We start from the raw sequence: 20,552 nt of genomic DNA on the forward strand, positions 1-20,552 counted from the left end.
TACGAAAAATAACAGACAAAACATCAACTGTCGTCCATTCTGTCATTCTTAAACATGTGATATTTACAAAAAGCCTACAACGACATTTCATTCCTTTTTCAAAAAGAAAAAAAAAGAATGACGACATGGGTCGTTTGATTCTCCTGACCTGGTCAAACGGCTCTAAGGTCCTTTTTTGAAACAAAAATTCTTAACATACTGCCAATATCAACAACCCAAAAAACAACCTTCTCGCATAACTTGCAATTGTGGGCCTAAAAGTGGATCCCTGCTAATTCCAAGGATGGCGAGGCCCACCTTATATGAGGAGGTTGTTTTTGTGTTGTTTTAGGAAAGGTATGTATAAAATTGTTATTTTTGAAAATATATTTTGGTCCAAAAAAATACTATATGGTCCTAGGGTGAACTTTACTCATACGTCATCATCTTTTAGACAATGTTAAAAATACTAGTATTTGCTTTCTTATTCTCTTTCATAAAAATAAAGAAAAATCACTTAAAATTTAAATACCTTTTGAACTAAGTAAAAATTTATAAATTTTACATATTTGGCAAACTCTCAACGAAATCTATACAATTTCACTATTTTTTGAAACATTGATTCTTATGTTATCCTTTAGCTAAAAGTCAAGTACAAAATGAACTCGAGTTCATTGTACATATTATATCGCTACTATGAACTACAATACGAGTTCATTATACAAAATGAACTACTTGAAATTAACTATCGCACGAGTTCATTATACAAAATAAACTACCATATATATCGTTGGAATGAACTATTTCAAATGAACTACCATACGATTTGATTCTACAAAATAAACTACCATACGAGTTGTTTCTACAAAATGAAATACCATACGAGTTATGTCTCTCAGAAACAGTTGAGGAGCCAACCTGCTCGACATTAATTCCTTAAACACCTAACGGAGGGGGATCCTTCAGTGGATATGCTCGTAGATTGTTCGACGGGAACTGGTCGAAGTGCAGATGCTAGGTTTTTTTGTAGATCGCAGAAGGATTGACAAGTTCAGGTTTATAGGCTTATAGAATTAAACTTGGGTTTTTGTTTCCCTCGGGACGGAGTAAAAGGTCAACCATCGGCATATGTCACTTGCAAGAAGAAATTCAAAGAGCGACGAAGAAATAAATTGAATTGCTAGTAATGAACTACCATATGAGTTCATTATATAAAATGAACTGCTGGAATGAAGTAGCTTACGTATTCTTTCGACAAATTGAACTGTCGTACGAGTTTTTTCTACAAAATGAATTGGTAGAATGAACTACCATACGAGTTCATTCTATAAAATGAACTACCATACAAATTGAAAATGCGGGGTAACTAGTATACCACTAAAATTTTCATTTCGACCTATAAGACAAAACCTAATACAATTGCAAGTAGACCAACTTAATGATCCTTGAACAGTATATATATATATATATATATATACGGTTTATCTTTCTTGTACAATCAGTAGTTTTGATCAAAAATATGTAAACCTGATTGTATACAAGAACTCTTGGACGATCTCAAAAATCAATATCCAAGATCAACCTAGTATGTACCAGAACAGTACATGAACCGAATTCCAACAAGAACAAATTTTGTATTTTATATTTCAAGAAATGAATTCTAAAGAACAAGCAGAGTCGTCCCTTCCATATAAGCTGGATAAGCCGTGCTTGAGGCCACCGAAAGAAGGAGGCCACAAAACTGTAAATATCTTTTAAGATATGTCAAATGATTGAAAAGGGTATCATGTCAAACTTATCACAAACATGGTGCAAAATGAGAAAAATGACTTGCAAGGGGCCTCTAATAAAAGAATAGATTTGTGAGGGACCAAAATAAAATTGATATTTTGTTATTTGTAAGCTTTCTGCTTAACAAGGGGCCACCAAATTTTCTTTGGCTTTGGGCCTCCAAAAACACAGGACCGGGCCTGAGAACAAGTCTCGTAGCATACAGTTTTAGTTAAAAACTGTCTAGGTTGTTTATTGAATCACTTGCTTACTTTAATTATATCAAACACGAATATAATGCGGAAGTAAAAAGTAAAGCGGGACAAGGAGAAATTTTGCTAAGAGGAAAACTACACCTGCAGAAAAACCCCGGGACCTCGTCCAGATTTGAACACCGAGTTGTATTAACCAACTACAAACACTAGCCTACTATCAGACTTCAGACTGGAATGTAGATGATACCGAATAAGCCCTCTAAGCAATTCAGTTACAACAACCTCTTTACGTCTCTTGAACCTCGTAAGGTTCTACGCACTTGATTCCCTTATCCGACGTCCTTTATAATCTAAGAGTGGTTTCGGTCGCAACGAAGACTTTTGATACTAATTCGCCTCTAACAGATAAGCCTATTTGATTTCCGTTTAGATCGAGAGATCAAGGTGTGGAAATATGTTTTCAATAAACAAGCTAGCAAACCTTACAAATCCGGAACTTTGGACTCCTACAGAGCATCCTAGATTCTTAACCACCTCTCAAGAACAATATTCAAAAGATCAATTAAAACCAATTATCAGATATCTATCTTGAGGAATCACAAAGTCTGAGACGAAGAGAACTTTGTGATATCTGTCTTTCTTGCCTGAAAGAGATTACAAAAACCTCAATAACAGAAAACCAAGATCAGGATACACGAACTATTAAGGTAAAATATAGTCAAACCTGGCTTCACGAATTCCCAAAGCGAAGTCTTTTGTCGTAAACCTAATTATGTTTCTCAAAGGAAACCCAGGTTCCTAGAGGAAGACTCTAGATCAACAAGGACACAAAGTGTCATGGATTGATTTTTCCAGTTGAAATAGCATATTTATTTATAGATTTTCAAGACTGAGGGTTGCTTAGAATTCAAGCTTAGATAACTTAGGAATCAAGCAAACACTTTAGGTCTTGAAATACAATAGAAGAATATACACAGTGGTCCGGTTCTGAAAACGTGTATAATGAATTGTTCGATTTGCCAATATGTCATGTGAACAATAAGCAATATGATGTTCATAAAAACACTAAAGAGTTTAATCATGATGCGCACACATAAGTGTTTAAGTGATCAATGAAGTCTTAAAAGTGTTTGAGAGAGTCATAGCAGTGCTAAACATATTTAAAAATAAGTTTTTGAGCATTTGCTACATTTACTAGGTCAGTTGGTGAAACGCTTCGTGAACCGTAAGGTTAGTTCATGAGTCAGGGAGCTGCGGTTCGTGAACCGGGTTCGACAACCCTTACTCGGCTCGAGAACTCAGATGGACATAGTTTGCGAACTGGGTTCACCAACCGTTCTTGGCTTATGAACTCAGATAGACACAGTTTGCCAATTGGGTTCGCCAACCTTAAGCCTTTTATACCAACATTAAAAAAATTAGTTCACCAAGGTTTGCCAACCGGGTTCGTGAACTGTTCCAAACTGAAGTTGAGTTTTGTGAATAAATTCGTCAACCTTCTTATATTTCTGAAATCAGATATCTATGGTTTGCAAACGGGTTTGCCAAGCTACTCTGAACAGAAATTTCAGAAGTTCATGAAACTCTATCTTATGATGTTTGAAACATTTCCAAATGATAAAATCAATTGTATGAGCTATTTTCAATTGATCCAAAAATTAATTCTCAAACAATAAATTATTTCGAACTAATATATATTATTAAGGACCTTTAAACATCTACGCTAGAATCATATTTCGAGATTTTTAACAAGACAAGCTTGACTCAAAAAATTTATTCTTTGTAAATCTACTAGAAGTCATATGACATAGTCTCAATAGATACAATGGTAAGATAGTGTGTATGGTTCAGTCTTCACATACCTGATATAGAAGTTCTTCAAATGTCTTCGTCGATCTTCAGTCTGATATTCAACTACCAAATTCTAACCTAGCCCGAGAGCTGACTTAGTAGACTAGAAATCAAAAAATAGTTTTTATCATCTAATATTGACAACAAGCTTGAGATAGCAAAACTTGTGGGTTCAACCGAGCATTGCTCTAACACAAATGACGTTCATTCTTGAATACGAACTACCATTATCAATACCCGCGAAAATTAAAACTTCAATATATAGTAGAATATAACTCGAAGTATAGATATTATTGAGAGATTTCCAAATATAAAAAATTTGTTCATTTTCGACTTATAATTTGAGAGATATTTTATTTATATTTTTTGTCTCTTTATTTTTAGAATGGGAAGATAAGAAAGCGAAAAATAAAAGAAAGAGGTAATGAAGAAAAGAATGACGTGTAGAAGTGAGAGAAGAAAAAAAGAGGATGGATAACATGGTATTATAAATATAAAAGGTGGAAATTTCTAAGGAACCCAAGTTTGAACCTTCTTTCTTCAAGAAACCCATCAATAAGATGACATATATGCCTAGTCCAAAACATAAGATCTACGGTCTAGATAAATAGTTTTAAATTGAATTTGTATTTTCAAGTTTTCAACAAGACTAAATTAACCTTCTATCAATAACAAACTCTTAACAAAAAAGAAAATTAATTTTTTTTCTTTAATTAATTTGCGGTCAAATAGTTGTGGGCATACTTATAGACGTTATTGGTGGACCTTAGTAGGCTTAGATAAGGATAATCGAGATTTGACCTTTCTTTAGGCTGGTTGCCGTGATTTTCTTTTTATTCTCTCTTCTCTTATTTTTCCTATTTCTTCTCTGCTCCTATTAATATTGGTGTGTGTGTGACTCTTTGGTAGGGTTATGAATGTTTTGTTTCTTCAGCTGTTTGGTCGATTAGTAATGAAATTAGTGGGGAGGTGGAAGTGCAACTGTTAAAGAGATTATTTTTTTTGTCTTTCTCGACTCTTTGTTGCATTTATAATTAATGATATGATTTTCTCATGAGATGTTAAAAACAAAAGAGAGAAAGCTCTGAGAAAAATGACATTAACCCACACATACGAGACAAATTATGAATGATGTTCATGAGCTCTCGAGATACATTGATTTTCCTTTTAAAGATTTTCTGAATTTGATAGTTTTCAACTGCTTGATTTCATTGATTTAGTATGCAACTATTTATACACAACTACTACAACTGAATTACATAAGTACAGGAGAAGATAAAAGGGGAGAACTATTCTTCAGTGAAGTACAAGAGAAGATAAAGGAGGAAAGTTATTTCACATTGACTAGAAACTAGGTACGACTAACTTTATACACAGTTGGAGGTTGCTGGAGTCAAAGTGGTTGCAGACATATACGGAGCATATATTTAATTACCTTTGGAAGATGTAATTGTGGTGGCTACTGCTCATCTAAGCCATATGATAACATTTTCATTGTCAAATCTCATCGCACATTCATCCAGTTAAAAGAGTGAAGATTTGAAACTTCCGTTTGATCCTTTGGGATGCAATGAAAACATGAAATCACATGGTTACCCAGTACAATTGTTTCATATGAAATACTAATTCATAAGTTATGCGTGAAAAGAAGCAATTGTGACAAAACTTTTCAGTCTCAGTTTCTTGAGTATAATATATAAGGTATTACTGCTAATATCTTGACAAGGAATTTCAACAGAGTGGTCAAAGTCCTGGAAATTGATGAAAATTTGTTTTATCACATGGAAACTTGGTGATGGTTGGAATTTTCACATGACATAGAGAGTGAGAGTTTGATGTTTCACCTCAAAAAATGTGATTTTTCACCTGGAAAGTAGGTGATAATTACAATTTTCATAATAATTACAGCGAAATTTTGTATCATGGAAGTAGGTGATACGTAGAATTTTTGAGTGAAAATTTATGTTTTCATTTGCATAAAATGTGAAAATTTCCGTTTTAACGCAAAAATGTGATTTTCTACTAAAAGTTGATTTTCAACTAACGTGGAGACAAAAAAGAGTCAAAGTCCGTTTTAAAGAGATAAGTTTGAATTGAGAGTTATTTAAGGAGATAATTAAATTTGAACGGGTATATGAAAGAGAGAATTTAGGGAGTCAAACAATGAAGAATAAGGAGTAATAATAGGAATTCTTTTTTTTTTTTTGATGATAATTGGTAAAACTGCTTTTTTGTTAATTAAAGGATTTGAAATTTATTTTCCATATTCAAAAGGAAGGTTAGTTTTGTAAACAACTTCCATAATAGTTAAATTATGGGTTTCTAATATATTTTATCTTATTTATGGGTTTTTAATATAGAAAAATAATGTTTTCGGCTACAAATATTTTTCCCCAATATAAAAGTACCAACTAGGAATCCCTTAAACTTGGGTTGACCAAAACGATTTGGGAACATTTAAAATAAGACCAATTTTAATTTCTCCTAAAATATTTTCTTTAAAAGAAGGAGAATCCATTGACAATCTTTTTTTTTACAAGATTTGACAAATAATTTGAATATTAAATGATGATTATATAGATTGTCTGAATTTTAATGATTTAATTAAAAAGGAAACAAGTACCTTGATTCTTAGTAGTATTTTTTTATGTCAAACTAATCGTCTCGAGATTCTTTATTTTTTTATGAAGATCTAAGTTTTTTAGATCCATATTTTTATGTTACACACGGAAGACAAAGAGCGTGGGAAAGATAAAATATCAACTAAAATAAAAAAAATAAAAAAATAAAGATATTATCGGGTCGCGAATATAAAGAATATCCACTGTATATTATTATATCTTCAAAAGGTATACATTCTATCCGGCAAAATTGGTTGTCTGTCAAAAGAGGAAGTTATCAATGGATCTCCCTTTTTAAAAAATAAATTTGTGAGAGAGGATGAACAAATTTTCTTACTTAACATTCCTTTTTTAGGAATTGGTTGTGTTAAAGAAAAATAACAAAGTCATATACTTTACAAAAAGCAGGTAGAAGCCTCTTAAACTCTGGACAAAAAAAAAGAGAAATTAGAATCTAAGCATGATCCCAGACAATAAGATTATCTAGTTAAAGATCCGAGAATAAAAAGGTACCAAAATTTGACGACCAAACACTTTAACCCATCAAAAGATAATCGACTTGACTCTAATAACCGCCTTATGAGAATTTTTGTTTTTCCTTCAAAAATAAGTTCATTGCGGATCTTCTAAATATTCCAGATTGTGGCCGTTGGGATGTACCGCCAAATAATTTTACCTCATCCGCTCCGCTCAGAGTTCTATATTGTTGGAGCAATTTGAATATAATAGAGTTTGACACATTCCCAATTATTGATTTCAAATAATTCCGCGTAAATTACGTTCACAAAAGAACATGTACCATCATAACTCTATACAACTCAAGTTACCAGAAACATTGATTCCTCGAACAATTATATTGTCTCGGGTTGCCAACTTTTCCAGAGCGCATTGTCAAACAGTATGCTAATTTTTGTTGGAATCCTTTAAGACCATGTTGTTTGAGGTGCAGAGGTAGGTGAAAACCCCACCAAACACTTGTCAAAAGACAAGTGCTGATAAAATGATTTAACATATAAAAACTTGTCTTTCATGGAGGACCATGACAAATTTACAACTAGCTAAGAAAAAATAGGAGGCTTATTTCCAATTAAGTTTAAAAATAAAACAAATTTTTTGAACTTCATATTCCTTCAATACTATTTTGAAGTTAAATTCCAACTTGAGTTATCATTAGGGTATGTATAACTAAATAGAGTACCATTTTTGTTGTTATCCAGTTTGAAAAGAAAAGGGAAAAAGAGGAACAAAGGCTTACTTCCATGCAAAAGGAAATACCTTTTGCCATTAATCTCGATTGCGGTTGAAAAATTCTTTTGACATGAATAAGATAAACGAGAAGTTTATACCCATATGCTCAATCTTTTCAGTTTATTAACCTCATGAAATGATATACAACGATCACTAATATTGATCTCTGCTATGATAAACTCAATCCATGAACAAGACTTCTCACTTGAAAATCTCCATAACCATTTTGTAACAAACGTAAGATTCAAAATTTCTTGTTGTTTAACACCTAAACCTCCATGCTCAATTGATTTTGTAACTTGTTTCCAAGAAATCCGGTAAGTCCCTTTACGCAGTCATCTTCCTTCCACAAAAATAAACACATTTATTTTCCAAGATATTGAGAACCTCTTTAGGAATGACGAAAAATGACAAAAAAATAGGTAGGTAGTCCCGGAAAAACATACTTCACCATATTCAATCTACCCCTCTTTCAAAGATTCTTTTACTTCCAACTAAATTTTTTATCGTCAAACCTTTCGATAAGAGGAACACACACATGTTTGCTCCAGCTCCTGACATCAAGTGGTAAGCCAAGATAAGATATATGAATTTAATTTGTACCACATCTAAATTTTACCTAATTTCTAATTTCTGTTTTTATGTACACTGCTACCATTTTAGTTTTTGTGTATTAATCTTGAGCCCAGAAACATATTAAAAGCACTTCAAAAGACTAAACAAGTTAAAACATTCCTCCCACTTAGCATCTATAAAATCAATGGTATCATCCGCAAGTTGGAAATGAGAAATAATAGATAATTACGAGAGTTCGAAATTTAAGACATTTTTCTCACATTGTCTAAAATAAAATAGACAAACCATGATCCTAGTAACAAGGAACATGGGTGATAAGGGATCAACTTGTATAACTCCCCTTTATCTTTTAATTTCCCCAAAATCTTCCTTGTTAATAAGAACTGAAAGCAAAACCGATGACAAACAACTTTTAATCCAAACCCGCCACTTGATACCAAATCCCATAATCGATCTATTTCCTTTTTAATTTTCCTTACGCAACTCAGGTGACTCATTTTTATTGTTAAAATTATGACTAGATCAAGAGAAGAAGTTTGGAATCTTCGATGATAGATACTTACATATATAAATTATTTTTTAACGTAGCCGATGAAATCCAATGTGATCCATATCAAGACTATGATTTATACCTAAATATTTTTTTTAGCTTAACGTGGCGGAACCAAAATTATTCTTATATGTAGTTGAGCCAAGTCATTGTATTTTTATATGTCACATCCCAAATAAAAGAGCTCTAAGCCAACATTATAACAAATGAAATGGCACATCACAAATGAATAAGCGGCACTCAAACTACATATTCTAAACGAAAGGACACATCCCAATTAACAATTTTATTTCTTAAAAAATGGTAATAGCCTTTCAACAAGTTTTGGCACTTGATAGTTGTTGTGGGAACAGCAAATTAAATCGCTTATTTTTATTCCATTAACAAGTAATACAATAGTAGTAAGGGTCTTTCCCATAGGGAGCAAGGAGTTTTCGGTCGTCAAAAATTACAGTGGGAGAGGGAGAGGGATTGTTCATAGGTTATAAAGAAAAGTATAAAAAATAAAGCTACTACATCTGTTTCAAAATTTTAGTCTGTTTTGACAAAATCAAAATATTAAGGCGACTATAGGATTCCCTAGGCTACTCTTATTTATTTATCATAATTGTTTTCTGAAAGATATGAAGATAAAAGTATAAAGATAATAATCATAATGTTTTCTATTTAGATAGATATATTTAATGATTTTAAATAAGATCTTATTGAAAATATATTTATAATTAAAATAAAATAAGATTATTATTGAGAGTTTGTAAAACAAGTATGACTATAAACAAAAGCAGGACATAATCCTGGAACTGATGAAAATAGTATATTCGACAAAAATATTGAAGCAGAGGGATTAGTAAAGATGTAATCAAACAATTATGATAAATTCATCCTTCTTCACTACTAAACAATCATTGAATTAATATATTTATTTATTCGTTATTAATCAAAAATTATCACAAACCTTAGAATATCAGTTACTCCGGGTTATCCCCAAAATTCCTTAATTAACCAGATACCAAAACACTTGAATACCGGATTCTATTCGTCTGAATCACCTAGAAGTAGCACGCTCTATGTGTATTTTGGTCGAATTCTTTGTATTTTGTAAATTTATGTTAATCCTAGTAGTTGAACTCTTAGCGCAAGTTCACTTTCTAGTGTTATTTCTACGCGTTGTCGTACACAGAGTTCCTCTGCAAGGTCTCACATTTCATCTTGTGTAATGAGTTATTCAAAAATTGCATATACCCTAACTATTTACCAGCAATAGATCAATCAAGAAACCGATTTAGTTGCCACTAAAATAATCAGTCAATTAATCATAAACGTTCATCATAGTATAAATAAATGATAATCATGTGAAGAGCTCACAACAAATTATATATATATATTAAATCAATCAAATGAGAGTTGAGTTACTCACGGATTTTGTAAAACCCACGATATACTTACGACATAATCAAATAGAAATATATACGCTGATGGAAATACTCCAAAACCTTATCTTTCACTCATTGTCTTCTTTCTCCTCTTCAAAACCTCGATAAAATAATTTTTAAGAAGTTTTAGATGTCCCCTTAAATAGCCCTCACAATTATAGGGCTCGGGGACACTTCAAAAACAACTTTTCTCATCTTAGAAGTTATTTCCACAACTTTTTTCATCTAAAAGTGATCCCTGGGATCGATCTCGAAATCCTTTCAAAACTGTTTTCCCCATAATTTCTCCATTTGACCTCGGAATGACCTTGTTATTTTTTCATCGGATTTGTCTTGCCAATATTATAACATAGTGCCGAATACTTCTGAATTTGATCGAGTTCCACTCTTTCGCTCATTTTGGATGATTCTACCTAATTGAGATAAACAAAAGAAAACAAGAGTAATAACAGGTAATATGCAAGATATATAACAAATATGAAATGACGAGGGTACCAAGCACACCGCAATCTTTTCGATATCAACCTATAAGTCTTATACCTTGCGTGATCTAATATAGACAAAGACTCTCAAGAAGATAGTAACCACAAGGTATACACTTGGTATATAGTTACTAGTTCGAAACCGAACCTTAACTATAGAGATCAACCCAAGTGTTTGGGATTAACGTATGGTGTATTTACTTTTAATTATAATTAAACTAATAATTATAATTGTGAAAAATAAAATTAAAGACACGACAAGATTTTGTTAATGAGGAAACTGCAAATGCGGAAACCCCCCAGGGATCTAGTCCAATTTTGAATACTCTCAAAATTAAGCCGCTATACAAAGACATTACCAACTTCATATAGTTGAGACCAAGTAAACGACCCCTACTGACCTAGTTTCCTCAGTATCCCCGCGCTTACAACCAATCTAGCCAACACACGTGAATCCTAAGATAGAGTCCATTATCTTAAGTTGCTCAGCCTCTTTAAAGACTTTAAGCACTCCACCCTTTTGATCGTCATCCGGACAGTAATAGACTAATATGTTTGGTAACTACTCTCCCATCTTAGGAAATTAATCAGAGATATATGATTTGAGTGTGACAAAGGTTTTTTGTTTAAAATCAATTAAACTCCTTTGTCTGGTTAGATCTTCTAGGATATGGATTAACAAGTTAACCAGATCAAGTCAAACAGAACTACCAGATTCAGATATTGAAGAGTACCACCAAATAATAACTTGTTGATCTAAATACGACTAGTAATAAGAAGTCTATCAAAAGATAAAATAGATCTATTAGGATCCCAGATGATCAAGTTTGTGCACGAAGCAAATTACAAAGATACGAAACAGAAAAGACGAGGGTACCCAAATATACCTCAAGCTAAAAAATTTCCTATCTATAAGTCCTTTCTCCGAAAGTGATTGTCTATGGACTGAGTCGAGACAATGAAACTAATCGGTTCACACTTTGTGTGATCGTCTATGGATACGAGATCGAGAAAATACAACAACGAAGTATGTTTATTTGATAAAAGGGTTCAGACTTAACCAAACACAATAGGATTGCTTATCAAGTAAATAGGAATTAACATTTGTGTAATTTACTTTAATTATAATAAAAAAATTATAATGCGGAAATATAAAGTAAATGACACAGCAAGATTTTGTTAACGAGGAAACCACAAATGCAGAAAAACCCCGGGACCTTGTCCAGAATTGAATACTCTCAGGATCAATCCACAACAAAAAATTAAACCTAACTTCGTATAGTTGAGACCAAGTAACTAAACCTATAGTTCACCTAGTTCCGTCTGTATTCCCACGCCTCCAACTTATGAATAAGTCACATACTTGGAACAATTCCTTTGGTTCGTATTCCAAACAGTAAAGGAACAACAAATCTGTTTGGTATCAACTCTATTCAACTAAGTGATGTGAGTCGGACAAAGGCTCTTCTGTTTATCTTAACATAAACTCCTTCGTCAGGTTCATAGATCTATCTTATTCTCAACTGCCGAAGTAATTGTTAAGATTTTGCAATCAATACTTTTAATCATATAGAATTGTATTGATGCCGATCTACACAACTAACCAATCCAATCTAACAAAAGGATAAACCGATTATTGTTGGATCCTCTTATACGGAAACAAGTATTGTGTACACCAAAGATTATGAACCCCAAATCAGAAATCTTCAATATCTTCTTATATCTTCAATAAACACCTGCACACAACAATTTGAATCTCTTGTAATCAATCACACACAGAACGGAGTCTGTTAACAATGGATTATCACAAGATCGTCTTTAGCACTAACAACAGTCTAAAGATCCCTGTCGAAACTTCGATCTAGTTTGAGTGAATCTTATATCAGAAGAGAAGATTATCAAGCATAAACAAACTAGGTGCAATCAAAGTTCAACCACCGTTAGTCAATCAAATCAACCGAAAACACAAGATAAACCGCAATTATCTAGTTTCCCACCAACGGTACTCGTAGAGATTCTCAATCCCAAAGAATACTTTAAACTAAGCGGCCGTAATAGATTTCGCCTAATTAGGTTACTCTCCTCTCCGAATAGGAGGCTACACCAGTAACAACACAACCGAGGAAGTTTTCTGTCACGAAGGATTAGTTTGCTAGAAATGCAAACTTCAAGTATTTATAGACAAGGAAGTTTGGACACCAAGGAATTTCCAAAATCGAAAATATTCTCAAGATATTCATTAAAGAACAAATTCGGTTTCCATAATTCCTGGAAATGCTCTGTCCAAAATATTGACCGAAAATCTCTTTGGAAAATCTTTAACTAGTAAATGCACATTACTAATTCTTATTTTCCTAAAATAAAATTAAGAACCTTAATTAAAAGATTCTTAACTTATTTATATTTCGATCCTGGGATTTTGTTCCTGTAGCTATTAAGGAATAACTTTGAACAATAAAAGATAAACATTACTGTACGTGTTCAAAGTATGCCGACATCCTTACTTTATAAGTCCTCTTTCATACTTACAACCTTGAAACCGATTTGCCACACTTCCAAACAAGTTTAGAATTGGTTCATCTGACTTTCAAGAACTATGCGATTGATTAAGAAACACTCCATGTGAGTATTGTGCATAGTCACACTAGCTTTCCAAAATTTGGTTGACTAGGTACTAGGATCTGTTCCCCGCATATATACGGTATCTAACTCATATGTGTTGCACATGTCTATAGGATCGGTTCCCCTTTCTGCTACAAACTTGTTGCACCTCATACAAGGATCGATTCCCCTTTGTGATGTGTTGCACCTCTTCATAGGATCGGTTCCCCTTTACCCAGATTCGGTTCAACAAAACACAAACTCGATCATACCATCTCAGGTGATTACTTAAGAACGGTTTCACTAATAAAAGTCATGCCAATACATAAGTCAGGCCTTTGTGAATAGTTTTACCAAGAACACAAACAAGTCGTGAGTGGTTATACTAAATCACACATATTGGATGTTCACAAGATATGTAATGAATAACAATCCCAATAACGCCCAACGATTTCCTTTTCGATTCATAAACATGTTTATGAACTTACTTCCTTAAAACACATGTAAAACATTGTTTCCTAGGATGAAATCCTCACCTCATACCCATACATAATCACAATAGTATTTAAACGATTATGTCGATGTCTTATCTAAAAAGTTTAATGGTTAAGCAATAAACTTCATATTGTATTCCTTAGTACTATGTCTATCTAGAGTGTTCATGCTTCGCAGTTTCGTTTTCAATATGCACGACTTGAAAGATACGTTAGGGAATGAAACAGTTCAAGTCACTAACCTCAAGTGGAAGGATGATATTGTCGTTGTAGCTTCTTACTTCTTCACTTCTTCACTTCTTCAAGTCTTCGCAATGTCTCATATCCTAATACTTTCAAGCTAACCTATACGAAGTTCACTTTAGTACATAATCAAGCGACTCTTAGAATGAGTTTTGATTCACTAAAATATGACAACCAAACTTGACATACCAACGCTTGGTGGGTTCAACCGAGCTATGCTCTAACAATCCCCCCCTTTGTCAATTTTAGTGACAAAACTCTTACAATCATATGGATAAACAAATTACAAGAATTCATTACACATACGCTTGATTCCCGAATTCAACAGCACAATAACCTGCATTCATTCAATCCTTAAATGCCGTTGTTGACATTATAATAACAAAGCTAATACTCCCCCTAAAGGTGAGATAGGTAGATTTCATCAATCCGCACGTCTTTGTTATACCAATTAATATGATATGTTACTCCCCCTTAGTCTATGCTTTCACTCTTTCGCTAGATAAACGTTTAAGCACAAATGTTATTTTCCTTAGTGATACCAATCAATATAAAATCAATACCAGTATCACTTGTTTACTCCACATATTTCTCCCCCTTTTTGTCACAAAATGACAAAGAAACGAAAAAATAGGACAACACGAAAAGAATCTTACAAATCTCAAAATAGACTTGCAAAACTATAGAGTTAAGCACGAGGGTTCCACACACCATTTTTGATAACCATTATCAAAACCGAAACTACAAAGTAATTTGTTTTGATATGTTATCAAGGAAACAATTGCCCGAAGCAATTTTCGCAATTTAGCTTAGCAAACAAAAAATCAACTAAGCAACTTAGTCCCTTTGCTAAACCGATTGTACAAATACAAACGCTTCATTCGATAAGACCAAAATAAAGATAACTCTATTTTTCTCATCAGGTTCTAATTATCCATATAACTTAGACCTTTAAATTTTAAACAAGACAAGTACTAGGTTAGTTAACTAGCATTTCTTGTTAAGGCATTCAATTAGACTTGAATAACCGAAACCTCCACTTTGATAAGTTTAACTAAGATAAACTTAGCTTCTCTTATCCGGAATCCAAATGGACTAAACAATCCATCCCGCAAACCTTTTCTTTCGTTAAGCCATAAATAATTCACACAAACCAAATAAATCAACTTGCAAAATTATTCACCTCAACAGGAAGCAATTGAATCAACATAAGCATTAAAACACCGCAATTTCATCGAAATTTTTTAAGCCTAAACAATGGATACCACACAATAAAGCAAGATAACAATAGTTTTCTTAACCGGAACCAATTGAATCACACACACATCCATACACACATAATGGAATAGAACATCAATTGTACCGAAATTTTGTTAAGCAAAAGCAAAATATATATGAAATAAAATCAGGCTTTTCTTAAACAGGAAAACAATTAATTAACGACATTGTTACCTCAAATTTCGCATCTACTTCTCCAATATGTTTGCATCTTCTTCCAGGGAGAATTGATATCGAAATATCATTATGTTTTCATCCTTATGCAAAACAAAAGAATAACAACAACCAACCTTTACCAGAGAAAGGTTGAAAATCGGTTTTAACAATTGCAAGCAAAAGTTGAAAACCGTCGAAACACATACGCTTTTATGCTAAACCAAACCGATTCAACATATTGTGACTTTTTCACATATTGTTTCTACCAAAACCCCTCATGATCCTTTGATAAAGCCTACCAACATGGGCTAGAACTTAATCCTGCTAAATCAAAAAGTCACCCAAACCATAAGGGTTTACAATATTATGAGATCGAGTATCAAAGTAATAAAACCGAAATCAAACATCCCATAAACATCTGTAGAAATAATAAAGCATTCAAGCACAGGCTATGTAAATCAAAAACCATCACAAGAAAAATTATAAATCAAATAATTTTATTCATAATAGTTTTTATTCATAATAGACTTCATACAATCATTGAAAGAAATAAAAAATTGATGTCTATTTTCCTGGATTAAGCATTACCACATATAACTTAATCCCTAGTGGTGCTCTTGTTGTTCACTGAGGTTTCTTCAGTGTTCAAACTTTTAAAGCATGTCTCAAGAGACTTGTCTGCAACCACTTCCTGTTTCTCAAGTTTTTCAACTTGAATCTTCACATCAACAATATCATCTTTTGTTTCCTCAATCTTATCTTTGAGACAATTGTAGTGATTTCTACTACAAGGGGTTGAATTAGATGAGTTAAGAGAGATCTAGATCGAGATTTAGAGAAAGAGAGGAAGAACTGAGAGTATGAGAGATAAGGAAAAGATATTTGAGATAAGAAAGTAATTAGTTAATACAATATTCATGGTATCCAATGACTGTTTAACAACAACTAAATAGCCATTGGCTACGCCTGGCACAAGACAATGATAAACACACCCAAACAACACTATGGGCACCCTGCTAACAAAATAGTTGGGCTTAACACACAGTTGGGTCTATGACAAATACCTCCTACTCAATCTGATTCTTGTCCTCAAGGATCATCTTTGGAAACTGTGTCTTGATAAGGGCCTTGTCTTCCCAAGTAGCATCAACAGCTGTTGAGTGTGTCCAGTGCACCTGATCCTGCTCCACTAGTTGTTGATGCTTTTTAACTATCCTGGTAGATAAAATCTGAAGTGGGGTGACCTTCATGCAGCCATGGGAGTCTAATGATGGTAATGTTGTTTGAGGGAGTAACCATGTTCCCAGTTTAGGCTTCAATTGTGATACATGGAACACTGGGTGAATTCTTGAACTAGCAGGAATACATAGCTTATAGGCAACCTTACCCATTCTGGAAGTGACTTGATAGGGACCAATTTTTTTTGCAGATAGCTTCAAACTCCTTCTGAGTTGCACAGATGTCTGCCTGTGAGGTTGTAACCTTAAATAAACCCAATCACCAACCTGGAACTCCCTCTCAGTTCTCTTCTTATCATCTTGTTGTTTGATTCTGTCTGTGCCTCTTCAAGAGTGCATTTAAAGATAACTCGCATAACATGTCTTCTTTGTAAATAATCTTCCACAGATGCATTTGAGCTTACTTGGTGAGAGAAGAGACCAAATTGTGGAGGACTGTAACCATAAAGGGCTTGAAATGGAGTAGTTTTAAGTCTTGTGTGATAAGTGGAAGTGAACCACTATTCAGCCAAGGATAGCCAGCTAACCCATTTGGTGGGTCTATAGCTAGTCATGCATCTTAAATATGATTATAGACATGCATCGATTGTCTCAGTCTGTACATCTGTCTGTGGATGGTAAGCAGAACTTATGTGCAGTGTTGTACCCATTCTAGTAAATAACTCCTGCCAAAAGATGCTAAGGAAGATATTATCTCTATCTGACACTATTGTAGCAGGTAAGCCATGTAACTTGAAAATGTTGTCAAGAAATACCTTGGCTACAGAGGCAGCTGTGAATGGACTGATGAGTGGAAGGAAATGGTTGTACAGTTTTTAGAATGGACTATCTACCACCACCATTATGACCTCTCTGACTTCTGACTTTGGAAGCCCAGTGATAAAATCCATGGAGATGTGCTTCCATGCTTGCTCAGGTACTGGTAATGGTTGCAGCAATCCTATCTACCACCACCATTATGACCTCTCTGCCTTCTGACTTTGGAAGCCCAGTGATAAAATCCATGGAGATGTGCTTCCATGCTTGCTCAGGTACTGGTAATGGTTGCAGCAATCCTCCAGGAGAAGTATGTGAAATTTTGTGTTGTTGGCAGATGTCACATTCTTTGATATACTGCAATAAGTCTCTCTTCATTCCTATCCAATGGAAATATTCTTTTGCCCTTTGATAACTTGCTTGAGTGCCTGAGTGTCCACCCACAGATGATGAATGGACTGCAGCCATCACTTGTTGTCTCATTGTCCCAGCTGAACCAATGTATACCCTACTCTTGTATCTCAGGATCCCTTGTAGTAAGGTGTAAGGGCTTCTGCTGGAAGGAGAAATTGTCAGCTGTGGAATCAGCTCAGCAGCTAACTCATCTGAGTTGTAACTAGCTTGTACTTATCCAAACCATGTAGGTTTCAGTTGAGAGATGAGCTGACATTGAGGTGAGGAAGTAGGAGGAACTCTGGAGAGTGCATCAGCAAATTTATTCTCAACTCCTCTCTTGTAAACTACAAAATAATGATAGCCTAGAGCAGCTTGGAATGCCATTTTTGTTATACCATGGTGTGAAGTCTCTGCTCCATGAAGTATTTCAGACTTTGATGGTCTCTGTAGATAGTAAAGTGATTTCCCATTAAGTAAGGCCTCCATTTTGTAATGGACATCACTATAGCAAGTAGCTCCTTCTCATAGGTGGACATTGAGAGAAACCTTTACCCATGCCCTTGCTTAAATAAGCAATTGGCCTCTTGTTCTGCATTAAGACTGCTCCCACTCCTGTATCATAGGCATCAATCTCTACTTCAAATGGTAGAGTGAAATCTGGCAGTACAAGTACTGGGGTTTTGGTGACATCTTGCTTGAGGGTTTCAAATGCATTCTGAGCATCGACATTCCAATGGAAGTTATCTTTTTTAAGCAGTTCTGTCAATGGCTTACTTATACCATACCCTTGCACAAATTTTCTATAGTACCCAGTAAGGCCTAGGAACCCTCTGATTTCCTTCAAAGTAGATGGTACTGGCCTCTTGAGCATACATGCAATCTTGGCTGGGTCAGCTGTGACTCCTTCTCCAGTGATGATATGTCCAAGATACTCCACTTTAGACTGTCCAAAGATACATTTATTGAGCTTGGAAAATAGTGTGTGTTGTTGGAGAGTCTTGAGAGTAATTTACACCTGCTTTAAATGGGATTCCATGTCAGGACTGTACACCAATATGTCGTCGAAGAACACCAATATGAATTTTCTCAAATGTGGCTGAAAGACATCAGTCATTAAAGCTTGGAAAGAGGCTGGGGCATTGGTTAATCCAAATAGAATTACCACGAACTCATAATGCCCTTGATGTGTCTTAAAGGCGGTCTTGTATGTATCAGGAGGAAAAACTCAATTTTGGTGATAACATACCCTTAATTCTATCTTAGAGAACACCTTTTAACCAAACATCTCATCTAATAGTTCTTATATAATGGGAATAGGGTATTTGTCCTTGACAGTAGCTTCATTCAACTTTCTGTAATCTACGTAGAACCGCCAACTTCCATCTTTCTTTTTAACAAGAAGTATTAGAGAGGAAAAGGGGCTCCTACTAGGTTGTTTCACTGCAGATTTTAGCATCTCTTGCACTAGCTGCTCTACTACCTCCTTTTGAATATAGGGAATTCGATAGGGCCTTTGATTTGGTGGTGTAGTGAGAGGTTTTAAGGGAATATGATGATCATGTTCCCTAGATGGGGGTAGTGTTTTTGGTTCTTGAAAAACAGAATCATGTTTTTATAGTAAGGGTAAAATGGGTGTTGGAGTTATGGTTTGTTCTTCACAAGCAGTAATAACAAAAAACCTTCCTACCAATCCATTTTTGTTTTTCTTGAGCCATTTATGTAAAGCCTTGCCAGTCATCATAGAAAGTTGAGTTGTAGGTGCATTACCTTGAAGCTTGATGTTCTGTCCTTCTTTGTTGAACTCCACAGTAAGCTTGTTAAAGTCAAAAACCATTGGACTCATCCCCCTCATCCAGTTCACTCCCATGACCATGTCACAACCTCCTAAAGTTGAGAGTCGCATATCAAACTAAAAGTTGTTCCCTTGCATCTGCCAATTGAAGGATGGGCACTTAGCATCACTGACCATATTGTTCCCATTAGCTACTGCTACCAATAATGAGGCTGTCGGCACTACATATCCACCACATCTTGTTACTGTTGCTGGGTCTAAGAAACTGTATGTGCTGCCACTGTCAATAAAATTAGTTAAGGTCTGCTTCTTAGTTGCACCTTCTATCCGAATGGTGTTGTGGGAGACATTGCCATCTAGGGCATGGACTGAAATTTCAACTTCTTCATCTTGAGTGAGAGATAATGGAGTGTTAAGAGGAGATTCTTCTCCACATTGTGTTGATTCTTAATCATCAGCTTCTAGCATATATATATTTGTTGTTTGATGCACTTGTGTCCTGCCTGAAACACTTCATCACAGTTATAACAGAAACCTTTCTCTCTGCGCTTCCTCATATCTGCATAGGATAGTCTTTTGATGGGTGGTGGTGAGAGGGTGAAAATTTTTTTGTGAAGGTTTTTGGACTTGTGACTGGAGAAGTAGTATTTCTTTGAGAGAAATTGTTTAGAACATAAAGTGGTGGGGGTTTGTATAAGTTTTTATTCTTCTTGGCGGCATTCTCAATGAGTGCCTCTTGTATTCTAGATAAGTAGACAACATTAGTAAGTGTCTTTGGTGAAAACATTTGAACATGAAGTCTAATCTCATCCTTAAGGCCACTAATGAAACTAGAAGTGAAGTATTCTTCAGTGAGATGAGGGTTTTGGCTAA

At 34.4% G+C, this 20,552-nt stretch overlaps 1 protein-coding gene across 1 annotated transcript; it reads right to left on the bottom strand.

The window, feature by feature from the left end:
• Positions 1 to 18,389: 18,389 nt before the first annotated feature.
• Positions 18,390 to 19,760, bottom strand: LOC113311939 (uncharacterized mitochondrial protein AtMg00860-like). The gene is made up of 2 exons (XM_026560721.1): positions 19,575 to 19,760; positions 18,390 to 18,830 (listed from the first exon to the last, which is right to left on the bottom strand). The coding sequence occupies exons 1-2, from the start codon at positions 19,758 to 19,760 to the stop codon at positions 18,390 to 18,392; spliced, it is 627 nt and encodes a 208-aa protein (XP_026416506.1).
• Between the last annotated feature and the right edge of the window lie 792 nt (positions 19,761 to 20,552).

This window comes from Papaver somniferum, chromosome 9 (assembly GCF_003573695.1).
Source record: "Papaver somniferum cultivar HN1 chromosome 9, ASM357369v1, whole genome shotgun sequence".
In the NCBI taxonomy this organism is placed as follows: Eukaryota; Viridiplantae; Streptophyta; class Magnoliopsida; order Ranunculales; family Papaveraceae; genus Papaver; species Papaver somniferum.